The sequence below is a fragment of the Sciurus vulgaris genome (assembly GCF_902686455.1).
Source record: "Sciurus vulgaris genome assembly, chromosome: 14".
Taxonomy (NCBI): Eukaryota; Metazoa; Chordata; class Mammalia; order Rodentia; family Sciuridae; genus Sciurus; species Sciurus vulgaris.
The window spans coordinates 12,814,348-12,830,148 of NC_136475.1; the positions used below are offsets into that span (position 1 = coordinate 12,814,348).

Sequence of the window (15,801 nt, forward strand, 5' to 3'; positions counted from 1 at the left end):
GTGTTGTGTTGAAAATATTGCCTAAAAGATGAAATTATTTTCTAAAAGTGCCAGGAAAACAAGCTAAGTCCAGAGTAGGAATCTTTCTCCTGAACATTTTCCTATAATCGGTATAACTGATTTGAGCATCTTTATTCAGTCAGTTTGGTTTCGTGTAACTTAAAATATATGAACATTTTTCCTATGTATTGTTCATTGAGGTAATTCACAACCATCATAGGGAATCTGGGGTATATTAGGAAGTGTGAAGAAAGTAAAAATGCTACTATTTCTTCCAAACGATTCCCAGATAATTTTGTAATCAAAACTACCATTCCTTAAGTGAGATAAGCCAATCTCAAAAAACCAAAGGAGGAATGATCTCGCTAATAAGTGGATGATGACACATAATGGGGGAGGGAGGGGTTAGTGTTAGGGTTAGAGTTAGGGTTGGAAGGGGGGCAAGAATGGAGGAAGGAAGGACTGTATAGAGGGAAAAGAGGAGTGGGAGGGGTGGGGGGAAGGGAAAAAATAACAGAATGAATCAAACAACATTACTCTATGTAAATCTATGATTACACAAATGGTATGCCTTTACGCCATGTACAAACAGAGAAACAACATGTATCCCATTTGTTTACAATAAAAAAAAAAAAAAAACTACCATTCCTGCCTTAACCCCCCCCCACCCCCAGAATCCTAGAGATTTTGTACCACCCTGTAACTAAAGGCTACACTGCAGTAAGGGTGGACCAGTCCCAAAGACAAGTTCCAAAAGCACTTTTAGCAAAAAACCACACAGCTAACTTCCAACCCCTAAAGCCACCATTGTGGTACCGGTAGTGAGCTTTGAGTGCCATTTGAATATCTGTGTTCTGATTGGGCCAGCGTTTTAGTTGGTTTTACTACTTCAATGTCATGCCTTCCTGCTGTGCGATCCTCTGCTTTTTTATGGAAACTCCTTTGCATTTGTGCAAATGAATCCTGCTGGGATCCAGATTCCACATGTGACTAGACGGAGCTCTGGGGGCTGAACAGTGTCTTTATGGTGCTCTAAGCACCAGGGTCAGATTACTCACTACCGGCTTCTTTTAGATACCAGGTAAGCACATTAACTTATTTTTCCCTTTTCATGAAGCTCATTTAACAAATTGTAACATTGGCTCTAGGCACTTTATGTTATCATGTGAAGTTGGTATATAAAGCAGTTTACCTCATCTAAATACATAATAAGGTCTAACAACTGTAATACCGTCTTTAAATGGCAGCTCTGCAGCAGTGACTCTGGGGCCATTAAGTTTTAGAACTTGCTGGAATTCAAGCCATAGGTGAGGGGTGGAGCCTGTCTTTAAATGTAGAGGCCAGAGAGGGGCACAGGTTGTGCCACCATGAGCCCGGGCCCAGGTACTCTGCTTCATACGAGCCCACCACTTTTTGGACTTGGGGATTCTGAGGCCATGACCTAATCTTGGAAGGCCATGTATCCTCACCTACCAGCAACAACTTAAGCCGGAGACACTGGTGCTATGGCTTCTGCCTTAGGCTGTAGATTTTGGTCACCTAAGCCAAGGAGTTGACCAAATGCCCGCTTCCTGGACAGAAGATCAAGGATCTTCTAAAAGTTGTTAAAGATGAGCTTCTAGATGAGCTGCCAGGCTCATCCATCTTCAGGAATCAGCATCAAGTAGCAGCAACCTCCAAGCGAAAAACATGATTCTTTCCTGTTGACTTGCAAGGCCAGTAGCTGTACTGTGGGAAGTCCCAGTGGAGGCTGGGGTAGATGAGGAATGTTTGGGGAAGAAAAAGACAAATCTCGGGGCTGGGGGTTGCCAATCTTGGCTCAGCGTTGTGGGTATGTAGCAGCTGCAAGGTCTTAGGTCTGATCCCCGAAACAAAAACAATGCAAATGACTGCCTCTGGCCCTGCTCTGAATTGAAATCTGAGTAGTTGAGGACCACTTTCTAGCACTGACACTGTCACCCTTCTGGGCCTGAGCGAACTGCACTTAAATGGCAATAGCCAGCTTCCCTGGAGCAGCGGGATTTCCAACTGCTGAGGAGGACAGTGCTTCTGGTCACTGGTAGCCTGACTCAAAATTTGCCTCAATAGACCATTGTATCGTCAGACTCGGGTTGAGAATATTCCAGTCTTTCCCCACAGTGAGAGAACAAAAGTGCCCCTAAGAGGACCATTTTCAGGGATGTGAATTTGTCAGGCAACTCTGGTAAGAAGGTGAGTGGTGTGTGGCCGAGTATGGTTTGTGGTCCTGGGCTTGGACAGAATGGGCCATGGGAGTTTGTTGGTGCATCCCTCTTCATGTCTCTGAAGAGTCTAAGCCCTACGAGCAGGGCACACGGGCTCTGAGGCTGCAGGTGAGGACCACGTGGCAGGCTGAGGGAGCCCATGCTTCAGTGGGGTCCTCTGAGGAGGCTTGTGGCAACTGAGGGACAGAAGATTTTCAGTGAGGGAGAAGGAAAGCAGATACTATCACGTGTGTAGAGCTGACGGGAGCAGTTATTGTTATGTAGTGCTTCATGCAAAACACTTTCACCTGGGCTACCTTGCTAACCCTCTCGTGGCCCTGTGAATTTCAGAGATGGAGAGCAGCCCCATTTTATTCATGAGCAAACCTATTGAGAGAAGCTGCACAGCTTGCTTGCAGTCACAGGGCTGGTAAGGACAAGCTGGCTTTCAGCAGGTGCCCCCACGTCCACAGACAAACCAGGTGTGACACTGCAGAAGAGCAGCTAGCGTCCCATGGATGTTAGAACTGAAAGACCCAGGTGAGTGAAACTGAGGGAAACCTGAACGAAGCATGAGTTAGCTTTCCAATACTGTGACAAAACAGACCAGAGATAACTTAGGAAGGAAGAAAGGTTTATTTTGGCTCATGGCTTCCAAGTTCCAGTTGATGGTCACTTGGTCCTGTGATGAGGCAGAGTGCACAGTGGCTAGGAAGCCAAGCGTGTGTGCACAGGCTGAGGTCCTAATATCCTAACTTCCAATGACCTAACTTTCTTCTACTAGGCCATACCTCCTAAAGGTTCCACCATCTTCCAATAGTGCTGTTGGCTGGGCAACAGACCTTTAACTCATGAGCCTTTGGAGGACACCTTTGAGCATAGGCCATGAAGGGTACAGCTAATCAAGTTTGATCCTACCACCTTCCCTACACCTCAGCCCATGTCCCCAAACCCTCTCCTGGGGCACAGGGTTTGGGACTAGCTCTCCCTCTTCCACATGCTTGGCCGAATGGTGAATAATCTTTCTCTTGCAAAACTCATCATTTCAGTATACCAAAACTGGGTAAACCAGGCCTGGTTCACAGACTAACAATAATGAAGGCTGATTTCAGCGAAAAGACCCAGACTAGACCCACAGTCATTGAAAAATAATACGGTCACATACCACATGACATAGTGGACCATGGTCCCATAAGATTATTCCATCTAGTGACTCATAGTTGTCTTGGTTTGTGTACTACACTCCAGGACACTCGTGCAATGATGACATCAGCTGACATTTCCCAGAAAGTATCCTGGTCATTAAGTGACAGTGTATTTTAAAATAATACTTTGATTCTTTTCTATTCTCCAATTCTGCACTTTGGTCTTCAGAGATTATTTTGGATGCAGGCATTAGGCAGCAGACAGGCATGATTCGTGTATGAATATGTGACCAGTGAAACGCCGCGTCATGTACAACCACAAGAATGGGATCTTGGGCTGGGCGCAGTGGCACAAGCCTGTAATCCCAGCGGCTCGGGAGGCTGAGACAGAATTGTGAGTTCAAAGCCAGCTTCTGCAACTTAGCGTAGCACTAAACAACTCAGTGAGACCTTGTCTCTAAAATAGAAAAACGAGATGGGGATGTGGCTAAGTGGTTAAGCACCTCTGGGTTCAATCTTTGGGAGCGGAAAAAAAAAAAAAAAGGATCCTAATTTATACTCCATGTATGTATAATATGTCAAAATACACTCTCTACTGTCATGTATATTTAAAGAGTCTAAAAAAATTACAAACCAGTTCACAATCACATACAGAAACCAAAACATAAGTTATTATTGTATTGACACTGGAAACGATTGTTTGGAACTGTCAGAATTGTCATAAAGATTATAAAGATAATTTAAGATTTTAACCTGTGATGCACTTTGGGGGTGCCACAAAGGCTGGCCTAATGGCATTTGACCATAAATCACACGAGAGGCGCGTGGCTACTTTAATTCAGCAGGGTGCCACACAGCATGTTTGTGTGACATAAAGGCACAGTGGAATGTAAACAAGTGGCCAAAGTTACCCAACTCCAGAGTGACTGACCTGTCTAGTTCTGTGCTGTTCTTGCAAAGAGGCAAAAGGACAGGAAAAGCTTTGTCCAGGAAAACTCTGGACATTCAGGAAGGCTGATGGCAATATTGCCACCTCACTGAACCATCAGTGACCCACATTCCAAACCACATGTGAACCCCATTTCTGACATCCTGCTGTCAGGATGTCCCAGGGTACCAGTTCCTTCATAAAAAACATTCTAGTCATGATCTGCCTCGTAGCTGGAGGACTCTTACAAAGCAGTTGGTGACAAAAGCGAACACTGCTGTCAGTTACGACGTGGCCTTGAAGTTCCTGAAGCCAAAATGTGTATCCATCTTTTATCCATGAGTTGCTCATTTCTTCTGAATTACTATAAACCAATGCCTTTGTGCTGTCCAGGCCCCCAGTATTTAGAGGGATTCTAGAAGGCCAAAACGTAACAGACACCAGTGTGACCTGGAGGTGCACAGGAATTGCTTCTCCACGGATAAGGTAGAGGATGGACCTATCTGAGGTGGTAATTGGCCTCGTTTACCTAAAAGTCTATTTGCTGTAACTGGTGTTGCCAACTTCAGGCACCAGACACCCAACTTCTAATTGATTAAAAGCAAAAAGAGATAACAAACTCACAGGAAGCAGGAACGGCTGAGTAAGCACAAACTCTCAGGAAAAACCTCTTTCTCTAGAATCCCTGCCTAGGCTGGGGTTGGAAAGGGAGGGGCCCTGAAGTGGAACCCTGAGTTGGAATCTGTACTTGTCCCTGCAGCGGCTGTGTGCCCCTGCACACTTTGTGCCTCACTGTCTCCATCTGTGAAATGGGGATGACAGCAGGACACACCTCACAGGACTGCAGCTAAGTGCACAGTGACGCTCCACCTGGCAGAGAGCTAGCACTCTCTGCATGCAGGCTATGCCTGGCCCACGTTACCTGAGCACTTCCCAGTGCCTGGCACATTGTCCTTTACTGAACAATAAACAGACTAGAGAGCCAAGTGAGACTTCAGTGGACAGGGTCACCAAGCGTGAGAACTCAGGCTGACCACGGTCCAGTGAAACGTATGTTTTAGCCAATCATTTCCAAAGAGTACAGACCAAGTTTGATGTTTTGGGTTCTCGTTGGAGTTCCCCTAATTAGAGCTTATTATATCAAATACAAAAACACAGCAGCAAAAAAAGAAAATGCGTGAGAGTTAAATGTACTAAATTCCTTTCTCAAAATGATGCCCTTTTCGAGATAAAGGTTTAATAAATGCTGCAGCATTATGCTCCCATAATTGAGTCAATTTCCCCCCAAGAGAAATACACAGAGTCTTGTCATAATACTTCTTTTTTATTACAATATCCAAAAAACTGGGTATGCAAGTTTAGGGGATCTCAAGACCCCTTCTTCAATTGTAGGAATGTGCCATCTCAAGACTGTATATTTCAACTATAAAGTTCAAATGTAAAGAAAAAAAGAAAATGCAATTTTTTCATAAACATTCTGTGTCTTTTACTACCAATCACATATTCTTTTGTAAACCCTGAAAAATTTCCCTGTAAAGCAAATTTTATATATATATATATAATATACACGTATTATATATATATAGTGTGTGTGTATAAAGTATTCCTATCTCCCCTTCCCCAAAGATCAGCTGTTTTCCTTAATCATCTGTTATTAGTGTCAACAAACGGCTACAGATACATCTTACTTTGAGAATTAAATACATAATTGTGAAATTCAAACAAGCCGAAGGGCGAGAGGAAGCAGCACTAGGCGATGGCACATCTGGGGGTCAATTACCAAAACCTGTCTTTCTGCGACACGGTCCCTCTTCTGCAGACTGACTCTCATGGGAATTCTCTTTATTGCAAGCACAGCCTCGAAGGCACTGGACAGTTCCTCCCTGCCACCAACCCGGCGTTCCAGTATTGCTATCCTCAAACGCAACTGCGCCCTGCAGCGTGGGAGCCGCGTCTGGGCCAGGATCCGGATCAAGGCTGCTGGCCGGGGCCCCTGGTGCCAGGGAGCAGGAGCTCAGGCCGCCACACCGGGAGCACTGTGTTCACTCGCACGCTGGGCGCTCCCTGTGCCCTCTGCCGCACCGATGTCGCCTGGTGGGGAGTTCTGTGGGGCCATCTGCACAGACAACCGCTGTTCCAGCTGGACAGGGCTCAGGTGGGCAGGCACGCCCCGTCCGCCTGCTGCCTCTAAAGCTGGCTGGGAGGCCGTGGGCCGGGCATGGCTGCGAGGGCCGGGGTGGTGATGGAACGGGGCGGCGGGCTAAGGAGCTGCGGCAGGACCTCCGAGAGGGTGACCGCAGGGCTCCGGAGGGCAGCCAGGGCGCAGCGGTGCTGGAGCGGGCTGGAGGCCGCCGCGCCGCCGTCACTGCAGGGCCCTGACGAGGTAGAGCTTCTCCCCGTGCTCGCTGGTGAAGATGGGCGCCTTCTTGTAGTGCTCCACCAGCTCGTCCATGCTGTGGAACCGCCGCTGCCCGATGCAGTAGACATTGTCCACGAGCTGCACCTTGAAGTGCTTGTTCTTCCCTGACGCTTTGAGAGACACGGAGAAGTCACTGGGCTGCGGAGGAAGCAGGAGAGAGTTACTACCCGGCACAGGGGGCCACTGGGACGGCTGGACCCTTAACTATGCCGGGGGCAGCCAGCTGGAACTGCCCTGCTAAATCCAGATCATCGTCCAGCTCACAAAGCCGGTCTCTGAGCACTATGCAACTCCACACCTGATGGCCAGGTGACCCAGAGGCCACGGAGATCTCACTGAGTCAAAGACAAATGGGATTTGGCTTAGCACCACTGCAGGGCTAAATGCATGCTGGTTGTAGAAAGTAAGGCCAACTGTGCTTCCCAGCCAGCCCCAGGAACCTGAAGTGGTCATTTCCCAGACTATTTGTGACAAACTGGGAATTATTCAAAGTAGTCTGCCTGCAAACCACAGCTAGAAATTTCACTTCTGTTAGAAATTATGCCATTAAAGATATCGAATTCTAAGCTCTTAACAATAAATACTTAAAGGCCAGTGAAAAATTCTGGTTGCATTTTAATTATACTTCATAATATCCCAGAGGGGGCTGCACCAGGGTTTGAGCACAAATTTTATTGAGGAATGTTTAAATTCTGTATTATATTAGTACATTAAAGGATGTTTTAGAAATGTCATTATTTCTGTTAAGAATGGCCTTTTATTTCATTTACTGAAAAACATATAGGATACTAAGAAATACTCTTTGTAAAAAACAAAAAAATATTGGTCAGTTTAACAATTATTTACTGAACTCCGGCGACACTCCAGGCCCACAGTGCATGCGTGTGTAGACATGCACGTGTGCCTGGGATGTAAGCTGTGCCGAGTGGCACTCCAGTGTGGAAACAGGTGAGAGGGAACCATGAGCTAGCTGTGTGTGTGTGTGTGTGTGTCTGTGAGCAGGCATGTAAGATTACACATCTGTGTGAATGTGTGTGTGCATTATGCGCACTGAGCCTGGGTGTGTGTGTGGGGGGGGGGGTGGAGTCAGGAAAGGTCTCTGAAGAAACTGGAGCTCAGAGGGGGCAATGGGAGGCCACAGGATGGGTAGGGGTGTGTGGGGACTGGTTGTCAGGAAAGGGAGGAAGGGCATTCCGTTCATGGCACTGAGGGGCAGTGTGGCTGTGTGGGAGGTGGAGAAGGCCAACCTTCTCCAGTGGCCTCAGAATAAAATGCACCTGCTCCCCTCCACCTACGGTCCCCACCTTCAGTTCTAGCCCACAAATCTAAAGCACGTCCCATCCCTGTGCCCTCTGCATTCCTTCTGTTTCCAAGGTCATTGTGGCCATCCCCTACTCACCCCCCTGGTCAGTCACTCACTTAAGGCTCAGCTCAAATGGCACGCCACCCTTCAGGAGTCTCTGGCCAGCCCCGCTCCTCCCTGGCTCACTGAGAGGCATCCAGTCCACACCCACCAGTGCCAGGACCTCAGCCTCACACAGTTCTAACTGTGTTCCTAGTCCCACTCTGCTTTGCCAGTACCCAGGGACTGCTGCCACCTGGGCTCCACCAGTCTGTCCCAGTCTATGTCTCTCCCAGCAGGACCTCCAGACAAAGTTGATGAAAGCCCCAAACCCAAACATCTAAGAAGGGCTGTGCAAATCCTGAAAAGCAAGGAATAACTCCATTTACGCCGATGGCAACTCAGGGGAAAGGGGACCTGGGGTAGTTCTGAGCAGGACAGGGGGTTCACCCACCAGCCACAGCTGTTAGCAAGAAGGAATGACAAGGACAATGATAATACTTGATATTTATGTATTCCTTTGCCCAAAACAGACCAAATAAGAACTAACCTCAGAAGGCAAAACCCAGGGCTTCATGCCTTGGAAGAACGCCAGCAACACAAGTGCTCTTGGAAGAAGCTTCAGGAAGAGACTGGAAGGTTCTCAGATTAGACCTTGGGCTACACACGTTGAGAATCATAGCCACAAAAGGTGGTGGGGGGTGGGAGGGTGGAGGGTCACTCAGAACCTGACAACCTGACTTCAAAGGATCACAGAACTCTGCTGTCACAGGTGAGCGTGCCAACCAGTCCTATCAACATATATCAGGTCCCCCTTATCTGCAGGCAGATGTTCCAAGACCCCCAGTGGATGCCTGAAACTATAGTTAGTACCGAACCCTATATATGTTCTTCTTTTTCTCCTTTACAGCCATGCCTGTGATAACATTTAATTTAGAAATGAGGCGCAGTAAAGATTATCAAGAATAACAGTAAGATAGAACCATTATGACAATACACTGTAATAAAAGATAAGTGAATGTAGACTACCTTTACTCAAAATACCTACTGTACTTTCTCTCGCCTTTTCACTTCAAATAGGCACTTCCCTGTTTCTCCTTGGCATATCCGAACTGCCAGCATCACTACTCTTGCCTTTGGGGCCACTTTAAACAAGTGTTACTCCAACAAAAGTATGTGATACCCGACAGTCAATCTGATAACTGAGACAGTTACTAAGAGACTAACTGGTGAATAGTGTATACGGCGTGGATGCACTGGACAGAGGTGACAAGTCTTGCACAAGATGAAGCAGGATGGGATGGTGTAAAATGTCATCATGTTACTTAGAACAGTGGGCAATTTAAAACTTAGGAATTGTTTATTTCTGGAATTTTCCACTTAATATTTTTGAATCACTGTTGACTGGGTAATTGAATCCAAAGAAAGCAGAAGTGGGGATAAAAAGAAACTACTGTATTCTCAACAGCCCAAATCAATAGTCTAACTAGTCATGTGACAGCACAGTCCTCAAATCATGACTATTTTCATAGGACTGAACAAAAGGTGCACAAGGTAGCCCCAGTATTCTGTGTTACCACCCAAGTTAATTGCCTTGTATGATTCTGAAAGTAAAACAAACTAAAATACTGTGCAAAAGGTATAATGTCACCTACTCCCAAATCCTGGGCATGAGCATCATCATCACTGTGACCCTGTCACCCGCCCTAGTGGAACAGGAGAAACACCATGGCCAGCCACAACACTGGCACAACAGCATACACGAGCTGTGAAACGCTCAACCCTCCCGAGGGCTTCAGGTTTTCCTAAGTTTGACTGCCCTTCAGGTCCCTTGCTATTGACGTTCTGTTAGTGTGTGTGTTTGCTAGGAGTTGAGCCTTCAAGACGCAGGCGATCTCACCTTGAGGTTTACCAGGAGCCAGGCCTTGGGCTCCTTTGATAGGTACTTTAATCAACCCACATGCAAAGCAGCCTAGTTTTCAGTGGAGGTAGAACAGGAGTGAGTCCGGTAAACATATGATACACCTGATGTTAATTAAGCTAAATGATCAACAGATGACTTTCTGAGTGGAGAGATTTGTTTAATCTGAGCTCCTCAATTTAACCTCATGGTATGTGTGAACACGTGCTCTTGGATGCACATGTGCGTTACGGCAGTAAAATTGATGTAGCAGAAAAGGCAATTTTTAATTTCATGGGCTCCTGAGCAGAAACCTTAAAGTTAAAGACACAAAACCAACTTATGTCAAACAGGAGTGCTGAAAGCTTAGGGAGTGTTCTTGATTTCAATGAAGCAGACATTCCTCAGGAAATCCGAGAATGAATAATCCATATTAGCATACACGTTACAGGTTGTCTTCCTTATTCAAAATGCTTGGGACCGGAAATGTTTTGAAATCTTAAAAAATTTTGGTATATATGCACATGCATAATGGTTTTGTCAGCTTTTTCATCATTGTGACCAAAAGATCTGACAAAAACAATAGAGAAGAAAAGTTAATTGGGGTTCACGGTTTCAGAGGTCTCAGTTCACAGATGGCTGACTCCCACAGCTCTAAGCCCAAGGCGAGGCAGAACATTATGGAAATGCGGTGGAGGAAAGTAGCTCAGGACATGACAATAAGGAAAGGGAGAGGGGAGGGAGAGGGAGAGAGAGGGAGGGAGGGAGGGGAAGGGGAAGAGGGGGAGAGAGAGAGAGAGACTGACTTCTGCTCACCAGGGATAATGTATGAACCCCAAAGTCACACTCTTAATGACCTACTTACTCCAGCTACACCCCACCTGCTTAATTACTACCCAGTTAATCCACATCAGTGGGTTAATCCACACCTCATAGTCTTAATCATGCCACCTATGGAAATTCTTGCACTGTCTCACATGACATCTCACATCTAAACATAACCCATCATGAGATCTCTTGGGGATGGGACCCAAGTCTAAGCACCAAATTCATTTATGTTTCATATGTATCTCATACACACAGGCAAGTAATTTTATATGATATTTTAATAATTGTGTCCATGAACCAGTTTTACAGTGGAATCTTTCACTCGTGGCTTCCTGTCGGCACCCCGCAATAGATTCCAAATCATTTCCGATCTGGGTTAGGGATGCTTCACCTGTACCACTAAGACATCCTTAAATGAAACCTGAGGTCCTCCTTTAGGCATGTCCCCGAGACCAGCAACACCAGCACCACCCAGGAATTTGCAGAAAGGGAGATTCCCAGGCCCTGCCCCAGACCTGCTAAAGCAGAAATTTATTGGGTGGGGCCCGGCCATCTGTGGGTGACCCTCGGTCATTTGTATTGCTATGAATCTTGATACAGTTTGAGAACCAAAATAAAATTTGTGAATTATTAATGGGCAAAGAAGTCCAAAGAGAGACGGCGTCCTATGTCACCCCAGTCTGTCTCGCCTTTCTGATTCTGTCAGACATTGCTCGTGGGGACTCTCCCCTGATGGGACAGCTGGAACAGACTGCAGAATACCGAAGCCTCTGCCCTTCAAATGGAGCCAGTCCTGGATCTGCTGGAGATGGAGCTGCTCTAGACCGCCAAACAACTCCGCTCCCAGAGGGCAAGGCAGGGGATGAGTCCCTGTGCCGTTCTCCCAGTCCTTCCACTCCCGGCTCTCTGAATCAGACAAGGGGAAACGAGAGGAAAAGGATCACGCCGCACCCGCTCAACAAGCCCCCGCTCAACAAGCCGTAGCGTACTGAGAGTAGGCTGGAGAACTCCAAGTTGAAGCACGTTTCTGAAGCACGCAGTCAAGACGCAGCCTGAGGCTAGTCAGGTTGGACAGGGATACTCACGGGAGCTACCCCTGGGTCTTCCTGTGGGGCTAAATGTCTGTACAACATGGTGGCTGGCTTGCCCCAGGTGGAGTGATCCCAGAGGGAACACAGAGGAAACCATGATGCCTCCTACGTCCCAGGCCTGGAAGATACCTTCCACACTTCTGCCACATTCTGTTCATTGGAAGTCAGAGGCAAAGTACAGCCCCTGCCCCAGGAAGAGGATCAGGCTTCAAAATCCAAAGCCACTTCAGATGTCACACTCATCAAGCCTTTCTACGGCTGGACTAACATCTAACGAGACTCGGTCCTGTGCCTTCTTTTCTCTTTTGAAACATCTGCCTTCTCCTCCTGGTTTTCAACTGCCCCTCTGTGCTTCCTCCTGCACTTCCTTGAAATGTCCCCACCCTTCCTTCTCCCAACGCTAGACCTCCTTGGTACCATTTCTCTGTGCTGATTATTGGGTTCGTTCTTCCCATTTTTTACAATTAGACCACTTCTTGTTATCTTCTTCTATGAGTTGGAATTGTCATAAGAATGATTTTTCTGTTCTCATACTCCAACTCTCATACTTCTGGAGAGTTAACAACTGGTATAACACATTCATTCCTCTCTTCTTTTTAGGGAGTCATTTTCCAAGTGGACTCTGCAGATGACTAAGGGGCTGAAAGAAAACCAAACTCTCCCAGGCCCTGGTTAGTCTTGTTTTTGTTCAGGTTTTAGGTCCCCTGTTCAAAGATAATCCCTCCATGTTCAAGAATCTGATTTAACCCCACACCTTTACATTAGGTTCAGATTATCTGGTGTTCAATAAACACAGTGACTTAGGAGTTTCAATTTGGACCCCTTTCGCTATTCAGTCCTTGAAGTAATAATTCTTACACCTTCTCTCTCTGCAACTTCAGCTCACAAGTGTTTTTAGACAAGATCCGAGAACGTGCTCAGTGATGCCCTCTACAGGATCAACTAGATCCTACAGTTTCACAGCCAGGCCTCCATACTTGCTCAAAAGCACCTTCTTGTTTTTACAAAGCAGATAACCTAGTCAGATACTTTTCTCTCTCACTCAAAATTTATTTTTCTCTTTGAGGGGAAAAAAAATGAATACCAAGAACAGATTTTAATATCCTCTATTTCATTCTTCAAACCTGGGAGCTTAAGTGTTAATGTGGTTTCCTTCTAAGCGTGTTGGCTGGGAGGAAATAAGGGCGGGAGGGAGGGGCCTTGCTCCCAGGCACTCCTGGTTTTTTAATAACTTTAAAACTTCTCCTTATCATTTACTTTGGCCTAGTGTAGAAATGCCCTTTGTGTGATTGGCCAGGCCTCCCATGTGGACTCTGGATCAACCTCCATCTCTGAGCATCAAGTATCAGCCATGTCTAGCACTCCCTTCATCTCCAAAGAGAGGTCAACCTGTTGGTGTCTTATCAAAAGCGACATCATTCTTTGTTCCAGTTCAATAAGTGGATGTTTTTGTCTTTTTCCTTGAGGAAGACACTCTTTTGTCCAGAAGTGGTTCACTGACCCCCTTCCCAAGATGAAGAACCAGAAGTGAGAGGTAAACTGTGTTCCACTCATTAACGTGCTCTCTGTTCTCAGCGCAGTAAAGCCACCTTTCAGGTTTATCGTTCTACCAGCTCGCCCTCCCTAGTTGTATAACATAGCCTTCTTTTAGTCAAAAGGGACTCATTGTCTATATCAATGCCACCAGCTGTCAACTGATACTACTCCCTTTGTTTCTGCATCAGATTATCTTTTCCTCATCCCCAAGCGTCACTGGCCTCACCATTATTTTCTAGTCTCCAATACACATGTCTCTGAAATATTTACTCCACATGTGATGTGATGAAATATTCATCTCATTATTGGGAAATATCATTTTAATAAATAAAGAAAAGGCAATCGTCAATAGAAAATAACTTTTAGAGTCCCATTTATATAACCTTCAAACAAACGGAGCTTTGTCCATTTTCAAGTGAGGGTGTGTACATGTTTGTGCCTCCCTGACCCCTGCAACGCATTTCCTGAAGTTAAATGCAAATACCTCAGTGGACAGCCCTTAGAATACTGTCCTTTTCATTCCTTTTATTCTCACGATGTCATACTTGGTGGAGCTAAATGATGATTTAAGCTGAAGTTTTACTGTATGACCCAACAGTTAAAAAAAAAAAAAAGGGCTTGAACCAAGTTTGTGGCTCTCCAAACAGAATCAGAATCACTCAGAGGCGCCAGCCCAGGGGAATCGGTGCTTCTGGCAGGTTCACTGGTGACGCTGATGCTACTGGCGTGGGGCTCACCTCCATGAAACTGAAGAGAACCTTCTCCCATCTGTCTGAGGAAGTGTCTCTCCTTGATTCCATACTTCCAGCATCTGTACTCTAGTTGGGATGTTTTTGAAACAGTGAAACAGAATACAGAAGGGAAGCCAGGTGAGCAGACCACTGGAATGATCCCACTGTTCGTTCTTACGCTCGGAACCTACTTTACACTGAAGGGCTTTCTGTGTTACACACTCCAGGGGGGCAGGGGTGTGAAACTCGCCTCACTACCCGTGCTGCTCTCCAGACCACGGTGGCCACGGTAAGGAGATGCTGAGTGACAGGGCCCTGAGACACTTCCCAGGTAACCTCGCCTACTCGATGGACTCCAAACAAAAATACCAAACAAAAGGCGAAACACAGGATGAAGGCAGGAGAGGATGAAGCTCAGTTAAAGGTCTCAGGTTCCGAGCTGAGGCCTCGCGCCCTAGAACTACTGTTAGTATGGAAACAAGACAGCAGAACCAAGGCCGGCGAGGATGCAGAGAAAGCGGAAGGCTGGCGGGAATGTACCCTGGTGCAGCCCCTGTGGGAAACCGTCTAGCAGCTCCTCGAAACCCTAAAAACCAGAAGTGCCATCTGCTCCAACCGCTCCACTCTGGGGCATATACATGGTGAAGACTGAAAGGAGGAGCCTGAAGCCATGCTCATCATGCACAGTTGCCGGCAGGCAGAAGCCAACACGCGTCCAAACGTGGCTATTGAGCCCTAAGAGGAGGGGCCTTCTGACACACGCCACAAGAGGGATGAGCCCTGAGGTCATGCTACGAGAACTAAGCCAGACACGGGGAGAAAACACTGGAGGACTTCACTTACAGGAGGTTGCTGGCGCGGCCAAGCCCAGAGACCAAGAGCGACATGGTGGAAAGGGAAGAAAGGGGGGCTGGTGATAAAGGGGACAGAGCTTCGGCTGGGGAAGGTGAGCATCCTGGAGATGGATGGTTGTGATGGTGGTACAACAATGTGAATGTACTTAATGCCCCTGAACTACACAGAGACTGCTTTTTTTTTTTTTGGTACCCTGGATTGAACCCAGAGGCACTTTTAACCACTGAGCCACATCCTAGCCCTTTCTTGTATTTTATTTAAAGACAGGGTATTGCCAAGTTGTTTAGGGCCTCACTAAGTTGCTGAGGCTGGCTTTGAACTTGTAATTCTCGTGCCTCAGCCTCCTGAGCTGCTGGGATTATAGGCATGCACCACGGTGCCTGGGAGAAATTGTGAAAAAAGTTTCAAGTGTGTTTTGTTACCATAAAAGAATTATTGATAAAGGTTAAGTGTTGATTTACAAATATTTGCAAAATTCTGCTGGAAACATCAGGAAACCGAAGTCCCTTGATGGGTGGAGAGGCCGTGTGCTTCCTACCCCAGAAGCCACCCGCGGCAGTGGCTGGTGGGAGGTCTGGGACCGAAGGAGATGCTGAAGGAAACAGGGAGGTAGCACAGGCTCCGTGCCATGCACTGGTCTTCAGACCACCTATGGTGACTCCTTTCTGCTTCTCCTGGGGACTAGGGGGCCGTAGGAAAACTGGCCACGGGCAATGCTTCCTGAACTTTGAGGATTAAAGCGACCGCTGTCTGATGTGTCTGCATGTTCTTCCCTGAACCACTCTTCTCTGCCTTTCAAAAATG

General features: G+C 46.7%; 1 protein-coding gene across 2 annotated transcripts in view; it reads right to left on the minus strand.

The window, feature by feature from the left end:
* Positions 1-6,542: 6,542 nt before the first annotated feature.
* NCK2 (NCK adaptor protein 2) overlaps positions 6,543-15,801 on the minus strand; it is a 140,008-nt gene continuing 130,749 nt past the window's right edge. For both annotated transcript variants that reach the window (XM_079111019.1, XM_079111018.1), the window contains exon 5: positions 6,543-6,852. In XM_079111019.1, the coding sequence (XP_078967145.1) occupies positions 6,658-6,852 (195 nt within the window). In that variant the 3' untranslated portion in view covers positions 6,543-6,657. The remainder of the gene's footprint in view (positions 6,853-15,801) is intronic.